This window comes from Glycine max, chromosome 14 (assembly GCF_000004515.6).
Source record: "Glycine max cultivar Williams 82 chromosome 14, Glycine_max_v4.0, whole genome shotgun sequence".
Classification (NCBI taxonomy): Eukaryota; Viridiplantae; Streptophyta; class Magnoliopsida; order Fabales; family Fabaceae; genus Glycine; species Glycine max.
Genome location: NC_038250.2, coordinates 44,534,550 through 44,556,178, shown reverse-complemented (window position 1 = coordinate 44,556,178; position 21,629 = coordinate 44,534,550). Strand labels below are relative to the sequence as shown.

Below are 21,629 nucleotides of genomic sequence, written 5' to 3'. Positions count from 1 at the left end.
TTTAATAATTTATAAATACAAAATATTGATAATTTTAACTAGGGTTATTTTGTCTGATCACAATCAGTTATGTTTTTAAACCGACATCAACCAAAGCTATTTTTCGGTTGACATCAAATAGAGTTTTTTTTTCAAAGTATGTCGAGAATATTTGTCACCCAACGTTAGTTGGGGCTATTTTTTGGCTAACGTTGGTTGAGTCTATTTTCCAGCCGATGTTGGCTAGATTTTTTTACCAATGTCGGCTATGGTTTGTTTGGCCGACACCGACTAGGGTTTTTTCGAACGACATTGACCAAGACTATTTTTAGCCAACGTCAACCTAAAAAATCCTAGCAGGCGTTGACAAAAAAATCTATCTAGTATCGACTAAAAAATAGCTTGGTCGATGCCGACCAATAGAACCTACCCGATGTCGACTGAAAAACATCATTAGTCAATGTTGGCTGAAAAATCTCTAGTCGAAGTTGGCTAAAAAATAGCCCTGACTGATGTCGAATAAAAAACCCTACCCAACATCGGCTATAAAATAGCCTTGATTGATGTTGGCTAAAAAATTGCTTTGACCGATGTCGATCGAAAAAACTCTAGTGGATGTCGACTGTAAAAACTTAGTCAATGTCGACTAAAAATAGTCATGTCTAATGTCGGTCAAAAATACCTAGCTGGTGTTAGCAAAAAAAACCCTAGCCACCATCAACCAAAATACCTAACTAATGTGGTTAAGAAATAGCTCTGGCTTATGTCAGCTAGAAAACCCTAGTCGATGTCAGCAAAAAAATCCTAACCGACATCGGTTAAGAAAATCTAGTTGACATCAGCCAAAACACCCTAGCTAACATCGGCTAAAAATATAACCCTAGCCAATATTAACTAAAAAATAGCTTTGGCTGATGTTGGGTTAGCAAAAATTTTCCATGACTGACGACAGTGAGAAAATAACCCTAACCAACATCATCTAAAAAAAATCTTAGCGGTTATCGATAAAAAATAACTTTGATTGACATCATACAAAAAAATTCTGACCGAAAAATCTCGGTCAACGTCAGTGAAAAACAACTTATGTCGATATCGGTCGTAAAAACTTTGGTCACCTGTAGTTGTGAGTGTTGAGTGTGAAATAGTCGCGAGCAAGAATGTGAGTTAGAGTGAACATCTCCAAAAAAAGAATTTCAAATTCTATATTTTTAAGAGAATTTGAAATCCCACTATTTTAGTCAATCAAAATGATTCATAAAAATACCAAAAATTAAATCTCATTTCAAATACTTTATCCAAGCAAGCTATTTTATCATGAATCATTTAAAATTCCTTAAAAAAAATGAATTTCCCTGTTAGATTGCTCCATCCAAACACACTATAATGTTTGCTTAATGGGCTGCTTAACAAAAAAAATTGTTTTAATATGTTACATGTGATTTTGAGTTGCTTAAAAATAAAGAAAGTTGTTTATATAAATAATTATTCCTCATTTCTTAGCTTTGTTTTAAATATAGGAGAAATAAATAGAATATTTGTGAAATAAGCAACTTGTTAATAAAAATATCAATTGGAGAAAAAATTAATTGAGTTATTTAAGATTAAGGTGGCATAAATTAAGTGGCTTAGATCAACTCTATTGGAGATGCTCTAATAAAATGATTTATAATTAATATTTTATTTTTGAATCATGTTTAAGAGATTTCGAAGTTCAAATAGAAGAAAGTAATATTACTCAATCTTTATCAAACTAACTACTATGTGAAGATCTCATCAAAGTATCTTTTACTTCTAAGTAGATCATACTTATTTTGAATGAGTCCATAAGATGTTATCTCATTTTTTCATCGGGTGGAGATCAAAGTTCTTGAGTGACCAAGATCGAAGTACCATTTGTATAAATGAGAATCCTCTAATCATATGATTTTTTCTTCATATAGATAGATATAGGATCTATAAAGTAACTATTTAGAAGTACATTTTGTGAAACAAACTTTTCCCACATGATAGAAAATGATTTGATTATCTTGAATTGATCTTACTTAAAATTGAAAATACTAAGTTTGTCAATGAAAAATAAATCTAATTATATTAGTGACTATGATGGAATTTTTTTGATATAATACTAATTAAGATGATCTCATTAGTAATTAAGTGCTACAAGATTTCATATACTTAGACATGTGGTTGTGGACTCGAATCATTAGTAGGAAACATTTTTTCGAGTGAAATTTCCTTAATGTATGAAAGAGTGAAAAAGTGTTTTGTTGTTATGAAATAAGAAGCCTTAGTATTTTAATGCATGTATTTAATTTATTTAAACTTTAAATTTTTGGAAGATTTTGTCATTAAATTAGTTGATAAAAAATTAAAATGTAACCAAATTAGTTTTTTAAAATATATTTATCCTTACTTTATAAGATAAATATAAAAACATTTTAGATTTTTCAGAAACAAACGTAGTGATAAATTAAATTTGTAACTAATTTGATACCAAAATCTTTGAAAACTGATATGACAGCAATTTAAGTATTTTATAAACTAATTTTATGGCTAAAATGTTTGATAAACTATATGTGCATCCTTAGTTGTTTCTCTACCGGTATAAATTCATTGTTTGACTTCTTCAATATTTAATTAAGATCCCATTAAAAGAGATTCTGGGAACTTCTATACCAGTGTAAGTCCTTTCTTGCTTAGAAATGATGTCTGGACAAATCAGTTTCATTAATTTTTTTATTTCTATAAAAGCTCTTAGAAGAGCTTCAAGTAAAAATCATACCATCAGCTTAGCTTAGTTTCATATTTTGGGAAACTTTTTTTATTGTCCTGAGTCAATTTTTGAGAAAGTTTACATTAAAAATTTATTTGGATAAAAAAATCCTAAATAAGTTATAAATTTATCGACTTTTATTATAATTATTTTAACAACTATATTAACACTGATTGATTTATATTATAAAAAAATTATATGATGATGCATAAAAATCAAAATTTTATTTTATATATTTTTAAACATAAAATAAAAACATATATTTCAACGCACACTAATTATTTATAATTTTCTAGAAATAAAATATTAAAAATGAATGAAATATGTTAATATGATGTGTGTAGTCTTATTGGTACTATTATACTACATATAGTTTAGTTTAGTGACATAGTTGGGTCAAATATATGTGAGGATTGGGTCAGATATGAGACAATCCAATAGTTACAGATTTCTCTGGATAACGCATATCATGTTCATGTGACCTTGTACACTCCACCACATAACTTGAATAACTTCCATTTAATTTTCTGCTTTTGCATTCTCTCTCTCGACACCAAACAAAGGTAGTTGTGATTGCAGCAAACAATGGGTGTCTCCTTCCTCTCGACTTGCCCTTCCCTGCTTCCACTCGTTGCTTATGATACACCACCCTCCACCAGATACCAACCTCGTTCAGTAAGTTTCCACTTTGATCTACTAGTGTCTGTCAACATACAATGTAGTTCCAGTTCACGGATGCTGTTATGTCGCTTTGTGAATTAATAACGAGAATTTGAGAAATGGGTTTGGAATTTTGCATTGATATGGCAAAGAAATACTCGATCATTTTAACTTCAACTTTTTCTTCCTTCTTTTTTTTGTCATCCATTTTAACTTCAACTGTTTCTTACTTATTGTTAAGTCGGTTATAACCGTTGTTTGTTCAATACTTCAATGTGTTCTTAGGTGTCCATTTGTTGTAATAAAACCATAAGCAATGTTAGTGATGAAGAGCCGTTCCATTGGAGAAGGAGAGAAATTCTTAAATGCGCTGGGGCAACCGTTGGCTTGGTAAGAGCCATTCTACTACAAATTTTTGGAAAATCCAAAGTTTTCCCTATATTTTTTCTCTTTTTATTTTCTTATTTACCTTTTCCAATATGCTTTACTAATACAAATAGAATCATTATTTGTACAACTGTTTTTTTTTGGTACAACTATTAAGTTCACGTTTTTACAATTTCATGTTTTTTTACATGAATTCACTAGGATGTTTGTTCTCACTTAACAGTGGTTATGGTGGGAATGTTTTGCTTGCAAATGTTAATTCTGGTCTTGAAACAATGTTATCTGTATTTTGTTCTCTTTTTCTTTTCCTTTCCATAATTGAAGCTCTGTCAAATTTTCTTTGGTTGGTGATGATGGGCTTTAAGAGTTACTGCAACAATATTGCCTAAAATGACTCGGGATAGGCGAATAGTCTTCTCTATTTCATTTTCCCCCAACACCTATGACTTTTTAATGGCTTAATGATATATAAACATCATTTTACCCATACAAACAATTCATACCCATTGTATTGGTGGAAGAAGATCTGAGGAGGGAGCGGGGGGAAAAACTAATTATAAGTGTAATACTGGTAACTATAATATAACTTTAGCTTATGTAGAGAATGAGTCACTTAATAGAAAAATAATTAATAAGATTCAGATGTCAGTTAGGTAGCTCATATACCTATAAGATGTTTAACACAGCAAAACACCACTGATAAAAGTAAGACAGATGGCTGGCAAGTAGCTTCTTATCTGTGCAATGAGATGGCAGATGTCAGAAAACAAAAATGAAAATTTCAACAAACAAGAGCAACCAATAAAACCAAAAATGAGAGAGAAATGGAAGAAAGTGCTTGCACAAGGATTTTTATGCAGGTTTGATGTCATGATGAAGCAACCCAGCACAGAAGAATGGCTAGCAGACAAGAAGGAGACGAGCACTAAAAGGAAATCGAGCAGGCCACACCACTTGGATGATTTCGTGACTCATCCTGCACCTAAAAGCTGAGCTGGCAGTATGTCATTGGAAGGAGAAGATGCCTTGTCTGCTAGAATATCCATTCTGTTATTCATTCTGTTATTTGCTCCCTAGGACCTGAGGGTTATGGACCCACTACTGCTGAGGAAAGAATAAATTAGCTGTGCATTAGATGCTTATATATATGAACCGAGAATGTAATTGGAAGGAAGCAATACGATAAGAATTTTCCTCTCCTTAATCTCTCTTTCTGGAGGTACCTAGACCTCGAACGCTAGGATCCATTGAGCAGAATTTCTGCTCATAACATTTGATCTCTAACATGGAAGCTACATCTAGTCCCCACCCAATGTGAGGTTTTTCCACTATCTGATAACTTAGTAGTCTTTGAACCGTCTAGCCTTAACAATTAGTTGCACCATAACTCTTCACCGTTAGCCCCATGGTCTCTCTCAAACCAATATCCCTAGCTCTGACTGATATGGAATAGAATGGAAAACAAATCCAAGAGTGCTTCTCTTGGCAGGGTGCTCCCTGCTAAACCTAGAGTACTCTAGGGCTGAGTGCTTCTCCAACCCAATTTCAGATTCTCTCTAAATAATGGAAACATCAATATTATTCAATAACCTAAGCTGGTTAAGGTTTATGATACATAGACCAACAAATCAAATAATATCTAAACAAATAAAATCTAAACTAGTCAAATCAAAAGACGAGGCAAAATTCTTACATCTAAACTTAACCAAAATCCCTAAATAATAGTTAACTAGATAATGACCCAATCTACATCATACATCCTTGATTAAACACCCACACTCAAATTTACAAGAGATTAAGAAAGATTGAACACTCTTGTTTAGTGTAAATGCATTCAACTAACTAACTGAATGAGTACAAGAAGATTGAGTCTTCAAAGAAGCTTTATTGTGGAAAGAAAACTTGTCTAGTTAGTTTTTATCCTGTCCAAGGAGCTGACCATTTATAGAAATTGCATAGTCATTGCAGCATTCTTTTTTATCTGCACAAGGACAAAATTCAAATGAAAGCCCGTCCTTTAATGACTAATGAGATATTTTCCAAAAGATAGCTTATTGATCTGGATGCCTCACTTTTTATTACAATATTTGAACATTACAAGATCTTTTGGAAGTGTGTGAGACATTCCAATAGGCTCTAGACTCATTTGGATTAAGACTTTTTGCATCAAAAAAATGCTCACCAGATAGGTCATAGCCTTTTCAGTTTTCAAGTGTCTCATCTAAGTGGTTTTAGACCAACAAATTGCAGCAACTCATATCAGGACAAAGTCATGGACTCTTTAGTAGATTTACTTCTTAGCCATTTTTCTTTGCAATTTTGTTGTGTAATATAATCTTCTACAGATAGGTCCAGCAATTGTCTTTGAAAAGATCCCTGTTTCATTTTTTATAAAACAAAACTGGTACAGCTTCAATTCTCTTTAAGGATTTGCACGTCAAGAATCTCAAGATTGCACTAGCTCATCCTTGAAAAAAAGAACATCTCTTCTTCCCATAGCTTCCAGCATTTCATCTTCTATTTTTTAGAGATAATTTTGCAAAATCTTGCACAACTAAGTCTCAGGACAAAGTCCAAGTGAAATCAAAAAAGTCATCAAGTTTTATGTGTGTGTTATTTTCTTCTTTTGTTCCAAGTTTTATGTTATCATCACAGAGTAATTCAATTAGGAAGGCTAACATGTTGCACCATTAGATTTGCCTCGTGCCTCGTGATTAATCCAAATTTTCTACAGTCAACATGGAATCCAGTGGTTCTTCATATTTGTTACCTTCTTTTGTTTCTGTTTTCATATAGCATTGTTCTTTTGAGTATCTAATGCAATATATACTTGTGAATAAGATTAATGTGATGATGAGTTTCGGTCAGTTGTATCTGTTTTTAGGAATTGATTGGAAGCTCCGGATCGCTTGTTGGAATGGCTAATGCTGCTGACTTGATACAGCGCAGACAGCGTTCTGAATTTCAATGTAAGATTCTTTAGGTCTACATGTTCATGTGACTATTAGTCATGTCAAATTCAACTGATCTCTCATCTTAGCTGAGTTAGTTCTTTCTATTCTTACAGCTAAGGTTAAGGAAACACTTTTTACAGCCATAAAGGTATAATATTTGACTTGCATTTAACTGTAAAAATTGACTATACATTTATGCAATTCCTAAGGTGCATTTATTTATTCATCCAGAAAATAGAACTCCTATTGTGGATATAATCTAATTTGACATAGGACTGTTTTTCAGGGAAATCCTGATCTTATCCCATCCTTACTGACACTGGCTCTAAATGATGCTTTGACTTATGATAAGGTGAGAAAAACACACAAGTGTGTACATCTGCACCATAGTTGTTTTCCATCATTTAAAATGAATACTGATTGCGGATGCTTAAGTTTGTAGGCAACAAAATCGGGTGGTCCAAATGGCTCTATACGGTTCAGGTACTTCTTTCCGGGTTTGATATTCATGAGATTGTACCCTATAACTAATAGAACCTAAGTGGGCATTTGGTTTGAGAAAATGTTTTCTGTTTTCATTTTCTATTTTTACTTTGTTTCCTATTTTCTGAAGTTTACATAGGAAAAAGTGAAAACAGGAAATGAAAATTAAAAGGAAAATGCTAAGTGGTATGAAAGTATTTATGTAAAAGATATACGAAACAAGCTTATTGGTTGTTTTTTCAAATTTTGGTGTGTCTTGAATTCTGTCAAGTGTAACTGTGGATATGTTATTGGTTCAAAATTAGACATGTACTGTTTCATGCAATTGGTTCTACAAAAGAATCGTACGAAATAGCAGTGCTCAAATTAAAAACAATAAAAAAGCTGTTTTCATTGTTTTCTATACAAACTTCTGAAAAAAGGAAATAAAGTGCAAACAAAAAATGTTTTCTCAAATGAAACAACCCCTTAATTTACATTCAATGATGTTAACAAAAATAACCGTAGGTGGATTTTGTAATTCTCTTTATAGAACAGTTTGTCTACTAGTTAAGGTACACTGAGATTGTTGTTATTGCTGCATCCATTACTCCTGCTTTTTTAGGTTTTCCCTCTCTTCTTAGAAGGTGATTTTTTTTTTCATTGGAAGCTGTGCTTTCTTATTTATAAGATAATTAATAAGAAAGCACAGCTAAATTTGAAAAAAAAATTCACTTTCAAGCAAGAGAAATTTTGGCTTCATTACTTGCTAATAATCATAATCTTTTCTCCTTTTTATTTTTCTTATTCTGCCTGAAGCTCAGAAATAGGTAGACCAGAAAATACAGGGCTTTCTGCTGCCATGAATTTATTAGAGGAAGCAAAAAAGGAAATAGACTCATATTCCAAAGGTGGACCCATTTCCTATGCAGATCTGATCCACTTTGCAGGTTATACTTTTTATCATCACCTAGTTAATGGTTAATAGATATTAACAATACTTGTTTCACATGTATATTCTATGTCTGTTAAATATGATCTCTTATTTAAAAATTATTTGTGATTATGGTGGGTAGAAGTTGTGGAGATATGTTCTAATTCCCCTGACTTTATTGACTTAATTTTTGTAGCGCAAAGTGCTGCCAAGGCTACATTTTTAGCTGCTGCCATTCGAAAATGTGGTGGAAATGAGGAGAAAGGGAAAACACTGTACAATGCATACGGATCGAATGGGCAGGTTTGCATATTCTTTACTTATAATCTGCTTACTAACATCTCTATGGTGGCAATCCTCAAATGTAGGTTTGTTTGATAATATGCTTAATAATATCTTTACTTATTCGCAAACTCATACAATTTTTATTGTGGAACAGTGGGGTTTGTTCGATAGGCAATTTGGTAGGGCTGATACTCAAGACCCAGATCCAGAGGGAAGAGTTCCAATATGGGAGAAGGCAAGTGTACAGGAAATGAAAGACAAGTTTGTTGCTGTAGGCTTTGGTCCTCGCCAGGTACTTCACATATTTCATCGCTGTTTTTGCTAACTGAAATGTAGTAAGTCATACATACAATCAAAGATCTATGTGCACAGCTCAGAGTAGAAATTGTGATCATGGTTTAGATGCTGCAAGTTCAAAGTTCAACCTAGCCTATCAGTATTTTTCCCTCTTCAGTGTGGCTTTAGAAAAGATGAAAGCAGTTTCACATCTAAAATAAAATAAACAAGGTGAAATCACAAAAGCAAGTCTTGACATTTTCAGTCTAGCGAATTCTCTATTAAATAAACCATTATTTGTCCAGATCATAGAAGTCTGTCGAAACTATAATGCTATATGATGAATTGATGATTATGCTTTAAAAAGCAACATCAAGGCTTTGCATATTTTAACTCGAATCGTGTGGAAGTGAGAAGATATGGATACCCCTTGTTCCATGACTCATTGGTTTTACCATTCAATGGCCATACAAATGTTCACTTATACTAACAAATTTGTTAGTTTCCTCCATCTTGGACTAGTTGTTAGCCTTGCAAGTTACAACTTCTTGCTCAAGTTGTTCCTTCCCACCTTTTGTTGAACACTTCATAGATCCATTGTGTTTTTACTTTACTTATTATGTTTTTTCATACACACTGCTGCAGACTTTTGGAATGTCAAAATGGAGACTAGAGGATAAAAATAAATTGGAAAAAAAAGCATAATCATTTATATTACTAATTCATTTCCTTTTTGTGTTTGGTCAGCTGGCTGTTTTATCTGCATTCTTAGGTCCTGATCAGACTGCAACAGAGACCTTATTGGCCACTGATCCTGATGTTGCTCCATGGGTTCAGAAATACCAACGGAGCCGTGAAACAGTCTCTCAGACAGATTATGAGGTAAGTTTCTCTATGTATATAGCTCCATCCAGAACAGCAATGAAGTTCCTGAAGCTTTTGTTTGGTTTGAAAATTCACTTTGTGTTTTCTTTGGCTGCTTTACTTTTTTTTATAGGTTGATCTGATAACCACTTTCACAAAACTGAGTACCTTGGGCCAACAAATCAACTATGAGGCATATACATATCCTCCACCAAAGATCGACATTACCAAACTCAAATTGTAAAAGTAAAGCATATGGTAGTACCATATTATTTTCCTCCTCCTCAAGACAGACCTTGAATTTCAAGTTTTGACTTATTTTAAAATTTTCTCTTTTTTTTTTTAACTGGAAACCTTGAGCTTCTATGTAATTATTCATGCACATGTAGTGAGATAATTAAGAGTGTTCAAGAAACGATCTAAATTTGTTACAAACCACTAAACTGATTAATAGCGTGTTTGGAGATGCTTTTGGAGGCAGTTTTGACGTAGATTTTCAGAGCTACTAGTTTCAACTTTTGCATCTTGATAAATCACGTTGTTAACTTATTTCCATATATGCGGCTAAAGGACCAAAAATTAAATAAACTATTAACTAAAAAAATTTAAAAGTTTGTATTTTTTTTTTTTTTGATTTGGTTTAGTTTTTTGAAAATTGAATTAATGCAAATATACTAATATTAGTTATCAAATTTTATCCCTAGATAAATGTTACCCTTATCATGAACATATATATTTTGTATTTTTATAACCTAGACTCCAATTTCTTTTAAAAAAAAAAATAGGAACTACATAGTTGTCTTATAGTCTAAGTCTAATCTCAGATGAAACTATAAGTATAAATACTCATTACTCAGTGTTGAATTTGTTTTTATTTATAATTAGAAAAATACATTTTTTTTGTGTTTTTAAAGTTCTGTAAAGAAACGCATAAAAATCCATCGGAAGTATAGAGTAAGTAATTTTCTAGGGGGGCAAAATGCATCCATCAAGTGGGGTTAACAAAATTCTTTAACGGGGCAGTTTCAATGGTCCCAATCCCAAAATTTAGTTCCATTGATAATCTGTTGTTTTCAAAGTGAACGATTCTGACCCATGGTCCATTTGTTTTTAAAAATTGCGAGAATCCTTAATGGTCCCCGACTTTAGGGACCATAAATATTCCATTGTTTATCAGAGTCTTTTATTTTACTAGTACATTATAATTTTTTATTTTATTTTACTGGATCTAGTACATTGTAAAATATTTATTGTATTAAAATACGCATTTCTAAAAAATATATATATGAAATAAGCAGCTTAACTACTCTCTTTTTTTCCCTTTATCTTAAAAAGAAAACTACTCTTTTTCACCATAGAACATTAATCAATAATCATTGGTAATTGAAGTACCGTTAAAGATTCACTATACATTTAAATATTTTAAATCCTTACTTTAAACCTGCTTTCATCTTTCACTTTATACTATTTTATGCAATGTTTTTAAAATTAAAATGGTTATTCAACTAGTCAACACACTGATCTATTGTTTAAGATTCAATGTTTAATCATAGACGAATTAATATTGGGTAAAAAAATAATGTACTCTTTAATTCTACCCATCTATTTCTCTTTTATTCAGTGCAAAACTTTGTTTTTCTTATTTTATTGGGTAAAAAATACAATATATCACTAATTTATTTTCTTCCTTTCCACTAAACAATTCAATCAAATAAAGAAAAACTCTCGCGTTTTCTCCTTTTCCCTACTTTTTCTCTCAATCCAAACTTGAAAATTTGTCCAATTTTTACTGATTTTCTCTATGCTTCTTTTCTACCCTACTTTCTTCCTTCCGTCTAGTTCTTTTCCACATAGAAAGCATACTGTTCGAATATTCTTTTCGAAGGGGAGAGAACAACATATTATTTCTCAAAATATTCATTTTTTTTATAAAACGAATAATAAAATGTTTTCCAAAGTCAAACAAAAGCTACAGTAAATCTGTTTTCATGTTCAAAGAATATTATTTTCTCAGACTATTACTTAATTGCAAAAACTTGGTAAAATAAATGACAAAAATAAACGTTTTTCTTTTCTTTCTGAAGTAACATGGATTTCATCTTGAATTCCGGAGGGGATGGGGATGGGGTTTATAGAATACCAAAGAACCCTCAGCTTAAAGAATCCAGTTAAATTATAGCATATATCTCTGGACATTTCACCAGGTGCGTTTCCTGAAAATTGTATAACTCAAGCTTAGTTCAAACATATATCCAAAATTTCTTATTAGGCCAATGCGTACATTCCCCAAATGTATGGGAGTTTATCTCTAGCAATTTGAAATATAATACTGAAAAACGAATTGTGCAGCCATTTCAGTTATGCACACCACCTACAGCGGGCCTGGGAATGTTCCATTCTCCCTTTGCTCGTTCCATCTGTCAATCTGATGCATAGGCAAAGTAATCAAAACAGGATGTTAGCACATATTCACAATTTCAAGATTGATAGTAGCAGGAAAAAAGAAACAATTTTTTTGAAATGTCTACATAAGCCATTAAGAAAAAGAAGAAATGAAAAAGAAATCAAAATCATGTTTATTTGACCTGATGGCAACTGCTACTGAAAATGTATTCATCAAGCATCTATTTAAAATACCAAGTTACTGTAAATACTAAATATTACCCATGATAATTTTGAACTCTAAAGCCAAGTAAGTAGTAACTCACTTTTTGGTTCTAAATGTGAAACTTGAGGTTAGCCCTCACACATGTGGGAAGTGACAATCAATTTAAGCAATATATAAGCCAGCTCGGATCACTACGCACTATTTGTGTGAATTATATCAGACATTAATCTTCTCCAAAAGTGTTTAGAACATTAACAACAACAAAAACCAGGCATTTTCCTACCAAGTGGGGTCAACTACATGGATCAAATGATGACATGATGTTTCTCCCCTCTACCTTTAGCTATATAGGGTTATCTTCCATGATCCACTCTCCTTAAATAGAACTTCTATAGGTCTTCACAAATGCCCAAACCACCTAAGACAAGATTTACCATATGTTCTACAATAGATACTATCATTCCTGATGAGTTTATATATGAAAAATTAGATGAAATAGTAATGATAATAACAGAATGATGAAAAGTGCTTGTAATTGTATATAAATGGTGGAAACAATTACAAGAATATTGGCAAGGAATACCGATAACAAACTGATAGTGGAAGACTATCAATTCCCAAGCACACAGTGCTCCCCAAGTCACTCACAATGACCCCACAATTCTAACAGGATTCTTCTCTCTCTATTCTCTCTCACCATAACAGCTTATATAGCCACACGCCCATGCACATCACGCATCCATCAGCCACGTCACCATTATCATTCTATATTCCCTTTCCTTTCTTTCTTTTGTAAACCCTCCATATCTTTGGTTTGGGCCCAATATCAAGGCCCACCTCTGGATCTATGTTTCTATCAATTCCCAAGTCCCAACTTACTCTCTAGCTATAGAGTTCTCTTCCGTATGATCTACTCTCCTTACTAGAGCTTCTATAGGTCTTCACATATGCCAAAAACCACCTAAGACAAGACTCTACCATATTTTCTACAATAGGTACTATTCCAACTTACTCTTTAACACACTCATTCTTGATCCTATCTTGTCAAGGATTTCCACACATACAACATAACACTCATCTCTATTACATTGGGTTTATTCTCTTGTTAATGCTTTACAAGTCAATCAAGTGGGGCTTTTCCGTTCAAGGAGGCTTTAATTATTGTAAACAACAAAAAAATGGTTCTAATCATTTAAAGAAAATGAAGATCTTCATATGAAGTACTTTATCATGTAACTGAAGCATGGTTTATCTGAGAAGGAATAATAACATGTTAAAGATGATAAAGAGATAGATTAGCTGATAGCCTGATAGAAATTAAACATCTAGAAATTAAAACTGAGTGTCCATAGTATCATGCATCTACTAATATATAGGAACATTAACCACAACTTAAGACCTCCCTCTAATCTCTATACATGAAAACAAGGAAATCTTCCTCTCCATAAAGCAGCCTTACATATTTAATAACTAAGGTTGTTATTCTAGTGTCATTTTTCATCGATATCAATGTCTATCTTTCAATATTTTTCTATTTAGCATGAAGTCAAATATCATGAGAAGTGGATAAAAAAACAAAAGAAATGCTAAAATTGTAGCATATCATAAAATCTTTTACAAGAATTTATATTACTAGTAAAGATGTAACTCCATTTCCATAAAATAGAATACAATAAGACCATAAACGGATGGAAATTTTATGTTAGCAAAAAGAAATGTCAGTAAATAAATCTCATTAGACAAGAAGACCCTAGCACTTAGCAGATAATCAACAATGTCCAATGCTAAAATACATACCCATTCACCAGGGCAAAGAGAACGATAATATTTGGCAAACTTGTCACATTCTGGTGCACCTTCTCCCTTGGCAGCTACGCATCTGCACAAGAGTTTCGAATATTAAAATAAATGAATAGTGTGTGTGAAGTGTGAACAATGAGCTCAGTGGAAATAAAAGGCAACCAAGTATGACTCACCGATGATATTCAACGTATCGGGTAAAGCAATGCCTGGTTTGATTTGTAGTTGGAAAACGGAAATCTGCTGGAGCAGTTTCAAGCTGGAAAAAAATAGCATAAATATGAACAAATTGAAGGAAGGAATATTGGCCTTGCTTATCATGCACTCAAGTACCAATTCTAGAAAAGTGATTCAATTAAATAAATGTTACCTTAATTTCAGGGGTCTCTTCAGCTGCATCTTCATTGCCAGAGTTTTCTTCAACATTTCCACTACTTTGCTCTTCAGTGCTTTCTTCAGCAGGAGGAGGGGTGACTTCACTGCTTTCCTGAGCAACTGCAGGGGCAACAGGAGTTGTTTCTTCCACAGTTTTCTCAGCAACGGGTTCCTCAGAAGCAGCCTCCTCTGGGTTTTCAACTTCTTTGACCTCAACAGGTTTTTCAACTACAGCTGTTTGCTTATCCTTCACATAATATTCCTGCAAGTCAAGAAAACAATTGTCACTCACTATCTTCATCTTACCCTCTATATGAAAACAGAAGACCGACCATCATAATGATAGAGAACACAAAGTCAAGGCGTAAAACATTATACATTGAACTGAGGAAATTCAGGGAAAAGGCCATCACTACCTATCTGGAAAGATAGAAGCTAGCAACGCCACCATGCTTCAGCAATTCTATCTATGAAGATTCCAATGTCCATGACATGGAGTTCAAATAAATGATTTATCATCCACAGTGAATAAAGCTGGCAACTCCATTATTTAGCCATATACTAAAGGACTACGCATACATACATACAGACATATATATATAACTTGCAAAATCCCCAATGTTGTATTGTCTACCTAGTATCAATTATTTTTGTCATTCTCATACTATAAGCAATATAAAATAAACAGCAGGTTTAAATACAACAATTGAATGAAAGATTAATGTCAGATTGGTTGATTCAAAACCCCAATTGCAGCAGATAAAATTCATTCCAATAGTATTTCCTCATGTTTGAGCTTTTTTTAAACAAAATCATTCTGCAATGAGTAGAATTGATTTTGACTTTTTGAGAGAATTGGAAATCTTCTGCTTTTCCGTTGACAAAACTGATTCAATGTGTACATACCCACAAAAACAAATCAATAATTACAGTTCAAAAGTGATTTTACATTATCATCAAAACAAAAATAAACCCTTCTATTCTCTCATTTCTAAACTAGTCTCAAACCTCAATTATTTTAATTTAACATCAATTCTACCAAAACCTAAAACAATACACCCTAGAATAACGTTATTTGGCCAATATAGAGACTTAACTTGGCGCCCATGATATAGATCAGGCTTAGAATTTTCGGTAGATGTAACAGATCAGAAAATGTCATGGATTGATTACATTAAGCTCAAATTTCAATTTTTAATGACATACACTAGAAGCACTTTAAAAACAATATCCTACCAAAGAAAAAAAAATGTACAGTTGAAACCTAATCAAGATTTAGTTCAAAGTACTCCAGATTGTGGATTAACTAAATCAGGGTCTGATTTGTAATTTCCAATTGATTGATAAGATAAAAGGAACTCGAATGAAAACGAAGATTCTGGAAGCGGAATTGAAAGGAGAAAAGAGATTCAAGAGAGATGAAGGAAGAAAGAGTACCTCAGCGAGAGATTGGGATTTGTCGACAGCAGTTTCCGCCATTGATGGTCACGGGGCGGCTACAACACACAAGAGGGGATTCGAGAGTGTTGTAGGTCAAAACTCGGAGAAGCTTAAACGGTTTGAGTTCGTGTCCCTCTGATGTATGTGTGTAAGGTTTTGGGTTAAAATACTCAAGAGTCAAGAAGATATTATAAATTTTTATTTAAGTTCATGTAAGGAAAAAAAATTATATTTATTTTCAATCATCACAAATCTTACCCGCGTTGATCCTTATGATAATTAAGGTAAGAAAATTTTGTAAGAAACTGGATTTGAATCCTAAGGATATAATCCTCCAAAATCATCACAAATTCTCCTACTCGATATTAATAGTTAAAACTAAAATAATTTTACATGGGTTGATCTATGTGTATAGTGGTAGAAAAAAACTATTTTTAAATTTTTATATTAAAATATTCATGGATTGATTTCTACCGTTTGATAAACTATACCACTATTAGATTTGGTTGTTATATTTAATAGTATTATTTTTCGTTCTAAATAAATTATAGCTTGTACAATACAAACTTTACTATGGATATTCATAATTTGATTTTTTTAATCTTAATTACGTGGTTCATTTAAAGAATGAGACTTTAACTAATTCAAAATTTGACTAAAAGATAAATAAAGTATGATAAAGAAATCATTTTGGTGAAGGATCCATAACAATTCAATTTTGAGACAAAATGTAATTTAAAGCAAATATAACAACTTACTCAGGATGTAATATCAATTCCAAACCAATGGAGAAAATGATTTTTATTATACAAGTATTATTTTTTATTCGTAGGAATCAAATACAGATATTAAAAAAATTGTAACAACCTATTTGTATTATTTAACCAATCGAAATATACTCCTTAATTTTTATGATACAATTTGATTAATTTATTAGTTTTTGTTTTTAATATATTTATTCAACTTTCAAATGTATTTTTTAAATAAAGAAAAATCAAATAGTCAACCTGAAAATGACACATAATGATAAACAATAGATAAAGACTAGGTTTAGCAAAATTTGTAACAACCTACTTGCATTATTTAACCAATTGAACTACACTCCTTAATTTTTATGATACAATTTGATTAATTTATTAGTTTTTATTTTTTAATATATTTATTCAACTTTCAAATGTATTTTTAAAATAAAGAAAAATCTAACAGTCAACCCGAAAATGACACGTAATGAAAAACGATAGATAAAGACTAGGTTTAGCAAAATTATTGAAAGGTTAGTTAAGCTAATTTATTTTAGACAAGTGTTAACTAGTGTCCTTAAGGACTTGATTAAGGGATTAAAAGGAGAAAAACTATTTAGATGTATGAAATTACTATGTTCATGATTTTTTTTAATGTTTTCCTATAATTTTTATAATAAATATTTTATCATTTTAGTTCTTTAGCCAATGTCTTAAGGACACTGATCATCAATATCCTTTATTTTATAAGTGATGAGTAAAATTATCTATTAAATAGTTGATAAATATAAAATGATATAGATAGAAATGTTTATGCTTTTTATATAAATTCTAATTTTATTTTATTTTATTGATAAAAATATATTTATGTAGAATTTTATTTTAGTTTTATACTAAAATCCTAACTTATGTAGAAAATAGTAAAAAGGAAAGTTAATAAATATTTTAAGGATGCACTATAACTTGTATGAGGTTACAAGTATTTTATCCCAAGTCACTTTGGGCTTAAATCCAAGTAGTTTTACAATTGTCCCTTCAAACAAACTCATAAGTATTCTTTGAATTAAAACCTCTTCAGACTTCAACCAATCACAAAGTTTAGTTAAGGAAAAAGACTTATTGATTGTATCATCTTACAAACAGGTATACAAAGTTTCAATTCAAGTCTAAACTCTTATGATATATAAATGAGTTGAGAGTTATGTATCTTACTTATATTTGAAACAAAATTCAAGGTTAGATAAACACTTAAAAACAATAAGACATTAAGATACAAGAGGATTTTAAATTGATTTGTCTCCACCATTGAGACTACATTTAATCCACCAAATCCACCAAATCATAGAGATTTGGTTAAGGGAAAAAGACTTAGTGATTGTATCATCTTGCGGATGAGTATACGAGTTCAGCTCAAACTCTTCGGATATACAAATGAGGAGAGTTATGTATATAACTGAGAGAATTAAATGGGAAAATTTGAATGCAAAGGCATCTTGTTCACGTGTGTAGTTTCTCATGTGAAAACTTCAAATATTCAGGTATATATTGGTAGCTTTCGAGAGGTAATTATTGTTGAGACTTGTTAAGTTATCTTCTTTGTTTGTTGATGTAAGTGTTCGTTGGGACATTTAATATTGCATTTAATGCAAATCATCAACTTGTACCTTTGATGTGATAAAGTAACTTGTTTATCTTGCTATTTTCACATTTCATATCTTGTGTCAAAGAACATATATGCTTTTGCGCAATAAAACTAACTCTTGGCACACCTTTTGATAAAGTAGGTAGCATTTTTTATTGACTCGTTTCTCTTTCATGTTTTTTTAATGATCCTATAAAGAATATTCATTTATTCTATGAAAGATAAAACAAACATAATAAATAAAACATTAAATATTCATATGTATGCAAACCCAATGTTGAGAGGTATTGTTTGTTAAGACAAACTAAATCAATTAGATATGTTTACATTTTTTGATATGTTTCATCATTTCACTTTGATCAACAATCATGTGTCAATTGATCACATGGATCCTATGTCAACCCTCCCACTTACACCTCTTTCATCCTTAAAATTTTTCACTCTTTACACTCCAAATATGATCAAAAGAATGAAAAATGACACATGCTTCACGTGCCACCAGAGGATTATGTCCTCTAATATCCAATCCTTGAACAATGATGTGAAAAAAAAAATGAAAAGACTAAAAAAACAGGGGTGAAATGTATTACACTTGCCCCATTGAAAGGGTATGGAAGGAAATTGTTCTAATGCTTCTACTTTTCTCCCTTTTGTGATTCTCAAGTTTTTTTAATTGTCTTTTCGTGATTAATGTTATTCTATAAAATAGATTAATGAATTAATTAACTTAACATTGTACACATATTAATAGTATATAAGATAATAACTTGATTTGGGTAGAAGATTTGGTTTGGAACTTTATAAAATTTTGTTAACAAAATATTGGATTTAGTCGCTAACTACTACTATGTAATCATTCATACATTAGGTTCATGTTTTAGTATAATCTAAATGGCAGAATTAGTAAGAGGAAGGTGAAAAATATGAGGGATAAAGAATAGAGGTGAGGGAATATGATGATATTTATGCTAGTAATTTGTATGCAACATGGGAGTAGATTAAAATTTGAAAAAGACTTAATGATTGTATCATCTTGCGCATTCAAGGATATTTTTGCACATTCAAGGATTAAGGATTGAAATTTGAATATATTGAAATTTTAAAAAGAATAATTGAAATTTGTATGATATTTTTGAACATTCAAGGATTAAATTTAAAATTTTCATCTTTCAAGGACTAATATGTTATTAGTGCATAACAATAATTTGAATTTATTTGAATTAAAGATAACAAAAGTTGAATTAAAGTTCAAATGTATTCTAGATGATTAGAAATAATGATTATCTAAAGTTTAAATGTATTTTAGATAATTAGAAACAATGATTATCTAATTATCCTATATAAAATAGATTGCATGTTGTTAATAGTTTCACTTTCTTTCACATGTATATATATGGTCATTAGCACCATGATTAATATTGAATTAAAACCCTACTTTCTCTAAACCTTTATATGGTACCGACAGCTTTGCTTAGCAGCACTGATCCAACAGCCGCAAACATGATTTTCACAGCTAATAACATTGCCATACCCCTGAAGCTGCTCAATAATAATTGTCCTCAATACTCAATCTGTTATCAAGTTGATTGGATCAAACTACCTAGCCTGGAGAGTCCAAATAAATGCTCTCCTTGTAGGCTACAACTGGATGGGATTTGTTGATGGATTCGACAGGATCAACTAATCCTACATGCCATCACCACCTTCATGAATTCGACTGTCATTACTATGCTTGGTAATGTCAAGAATTCCAAGGAAGTGTGGGATATCATTACTATGCATCATGCATTTCAAAGAACATTTTTCTCGCTATACAAAAGGGACCAAATTTGTCATTGAAGTCCTTCAAGGTATTAAATCCATTGCACATGAACTTCCCATTGTCACCACTCCCATGGATGATGATGATGTCATCATCCACACCCTTAATGGTCTTGAAAAGGAATGTAAAGAAGTCACTACTGCCATTCACTCATGAAAATCCGATTGGTTTTGAGGAGTTACATGATCTCTTTATTATTTTCCAAAAATGCAAACATCTTGTTGAAGAGTATTTTAATTTACCTCTTATAGCATTATATTTTGACAACGACGGTGGGTTTCTTCAATTGAAAACATACTTATCCACTCATGACATTTCTCACTATACAACACCACCCTATACACTAGAACTAAATGGCACTACAGAGAGATGCCACTGCCATATTGTAGAAACTAGTCATGCTCTTCTCCATTATTCTAAATTACCACCAAATTTTTGGATCGTTGCCTTCGAAACTACTACTTACCTCATCAACAGTCTGCCTACCCCAGACTTAAACATATAGTCTTTATTCCAAACACTTCACAAAACTGAACCCAACCCTAAACACTTACACTCCTTTGGATGTCTATGCTTCTCATGGTTACAACCCTACACAAATCACAAACTACAAACAAGATCCACTTTATGCATTTTCCTTGGTTACTCACCCACCCAAAATTCCTACCAATGTCTTGACCCAACTGCAAATAAAATATAAACCTCCCATGTATCATTTCATAAAACAATTTTCTCATACCAATCATTACTTCTAACCATCCAAACCCAAACAACTCCACACACCATTCCAAATCAACTCTTATTCCTCACACTTCCAATAGTTAACCTAGTAACTCCCACCATGCCTTCCCCATAATGGTCCCCATCTCAACAATCACGCCTGCAAAACCCTTGTTACCATTGTCCTCACCAGGTAATGATTCTCCTCCTTTATCACTTATTCAAGAAAATCTTGTTTCCACTAACCCTATCAATGCAACCATTGTTCCAAATCATACATATTCCATGATAAAAAGGTCCCAAAAAAACATTTTTAAACTAAAGAGAGCATACACTACCTCCAAACATCCTCTCTTAGAGAACACAAAACCATCCAATGTGTGATAGGCCATGCAACATCATCATTGGTGTCAAGCTATATCAAATGAATTTGATGCCCTCATTAGGAATGGTACGTAGTTTCTTGTCCCTCCGCCCAAAGGTCAAAACATTGTTGCTTGCAAATGTCTTTTCGAGTCATAAGGAACCTAGAAGATTTAGTTGCCTGCTATAAGGTGTGTCTGGTAGCTAAAAGCTTCACGCAATACCTCATAATTGACTTCAAAGAAACATTTGTGTCATTGTTTCACCCATAGACAATCAAGATCATCCTCACCATAGCCCTTGGCAATAGCTGGCATATGCATCAACTTGATGTCAACAATATGTTCCTTCAAGGATCCCTCCATGAAGAAGTAGTATGCATGACCTAACCTCCTGGCCTCAAAGACTCTCAACACCATGATCATGCTTTCAAACTTCATAAGCAATCTATGGTCTAAGACAAGCACCGAGAGCTTTTCACAATGCTTTAAAATCGGTCATTATATCATATGGGTTCAACACAAGTAGATGTGACACATCTCTCT

General features: G+C 32.1%; 2 protein-coding genes and 2 non-coding genes across 4 annotated transcripts; 2 read left to right on the top strand and 2 right to left on the bottom strand.

Annotated features, from left to right (window-relative positions):
* Positions 1–269: 269 nt before the first annotated feature.
* On the bottom strand, positions 270–666 carry MIR1517 (microRNA MIR1517). The gene has a single exon (NR_048626.1). It is a non-coding gene; the product is annotated as a microRNA MIR1517 (primary transcript).
* Positions 667–3,170: 2,504 nt separating this feature from the next.
* On the top strand, positions 3,171–10,054 carry LOC100795192 (peroxidase-like protein). The gene is made up of 11 exons (NM_001255163.2): positions 3,171–3,427; positions 3,698–3,802; positions 6,684–6,768; positions 6,867–6,901; positions 7,040–7,105; positions 7,196–7,236; positions 8,035–8,165; positions 8,346–8,452; positions 8,589–8,726; positions 9,458–9,592; positions 9,708–10,054. Exons 1-11 carry the CDS (start codon positions 3,338–3,340, stop codon positions 9,816–9,818), a joined length of 1,044 nt encoding a protein of 347 aa, NP_001242092.2. The 5' UTR covers positions 3,171–3,337; the 3' UTR covers positions 9,819–10,054.
* A 1,755-nt stretch (positions 10,055–11,809) lies between these two features.
* On the bottom strand, positions 11,810–16,138 carry LOC100794661 (cytochrome c oxidase subunit 6b-1). Its single transcript, XM_003544761.5, has 5 exons — positions 15,795–16,138; positions 14,353–14,619; positions 14,159–14,241; positions 13,980–14,061; positions 11,810–11,999 (listed from the first exon to the last, which is right to left on the bottom strand). Exons 1-5 carry the CDS (start codon positions 15,834–15,836, stop codon positions 11,946–11,948), a joined length of 528 nt encoding a protein of 175 aa, XP_003544809.1. The 5' UTR covers positions 15,837–16,138; the 3' UTR covers positions 11,810–11,945.
* A 3,932-nt stretch (positions 16,139–20,070) lies between these two features.
* Positions 20,071–20,207, top strand: LOC112999442 (small nucleolar RNA Z247). Its single transcript, XR_003264629.1, has one exon. It is a non-coding gene; the product is annotated as a small nucleolar RNA Z247 (small nucleolar RNA).
* Positions 20,208–21,629: the final 1,422 nt, after the last annotated feature.

What these genes read in the sequence shown, in the direction of transcription:
- LOC100795192 (NM_001255163.2), top strand. Translation starts at nt 3,338, where the DNA reads ATGGGTGTCTCCTTCCTCTCGACTTGCCCTTCCCTGCTTCCACTCGTT. An exon ending in ACAGCGTTCTGAATTTCAAT is followed by an intron (nt 6,769 to 6,866) that starts GTAAGATTCTTT and finishes CTATTCTTACAG; the next exon opens with CTAAGGTTAAGGAAACACTT. An exon ending in AATGGCTCTATACGGTTCAG is followed by an intron (nt 7,237 to 8,034) that starts GTACTTCTTTCC and finishes TTCTGCCTGAAG; the next exon opens with CTCAGAAATAGGTAGACCAG.
- LOC100794661 (XM_003544761.5), bottom strand. Translation starts at nt 15,836, where the DNA reads ATGGCGGAAACTGCTGTCGACAAATCCCAATCTCTCGCTGAG. An exon ending in AATCCCAATCTCTCGCTGAG is followed by an intron (nt 14,620 to 15,794) that starts GTACTCTTTCTT and finishes CTTGACTTGCAG; the next exon opens with GAATATTATGTGAAGGATAA. An exon ending in AAGAGACCCCTGAAATTAAG is followed by an intron (nt 14,242 to 14,352) that starts GTAACATTTATT and finishes ATTTTTTTCCAG; the next exon opens with CTTGAAACTGCTCCAGCAGA.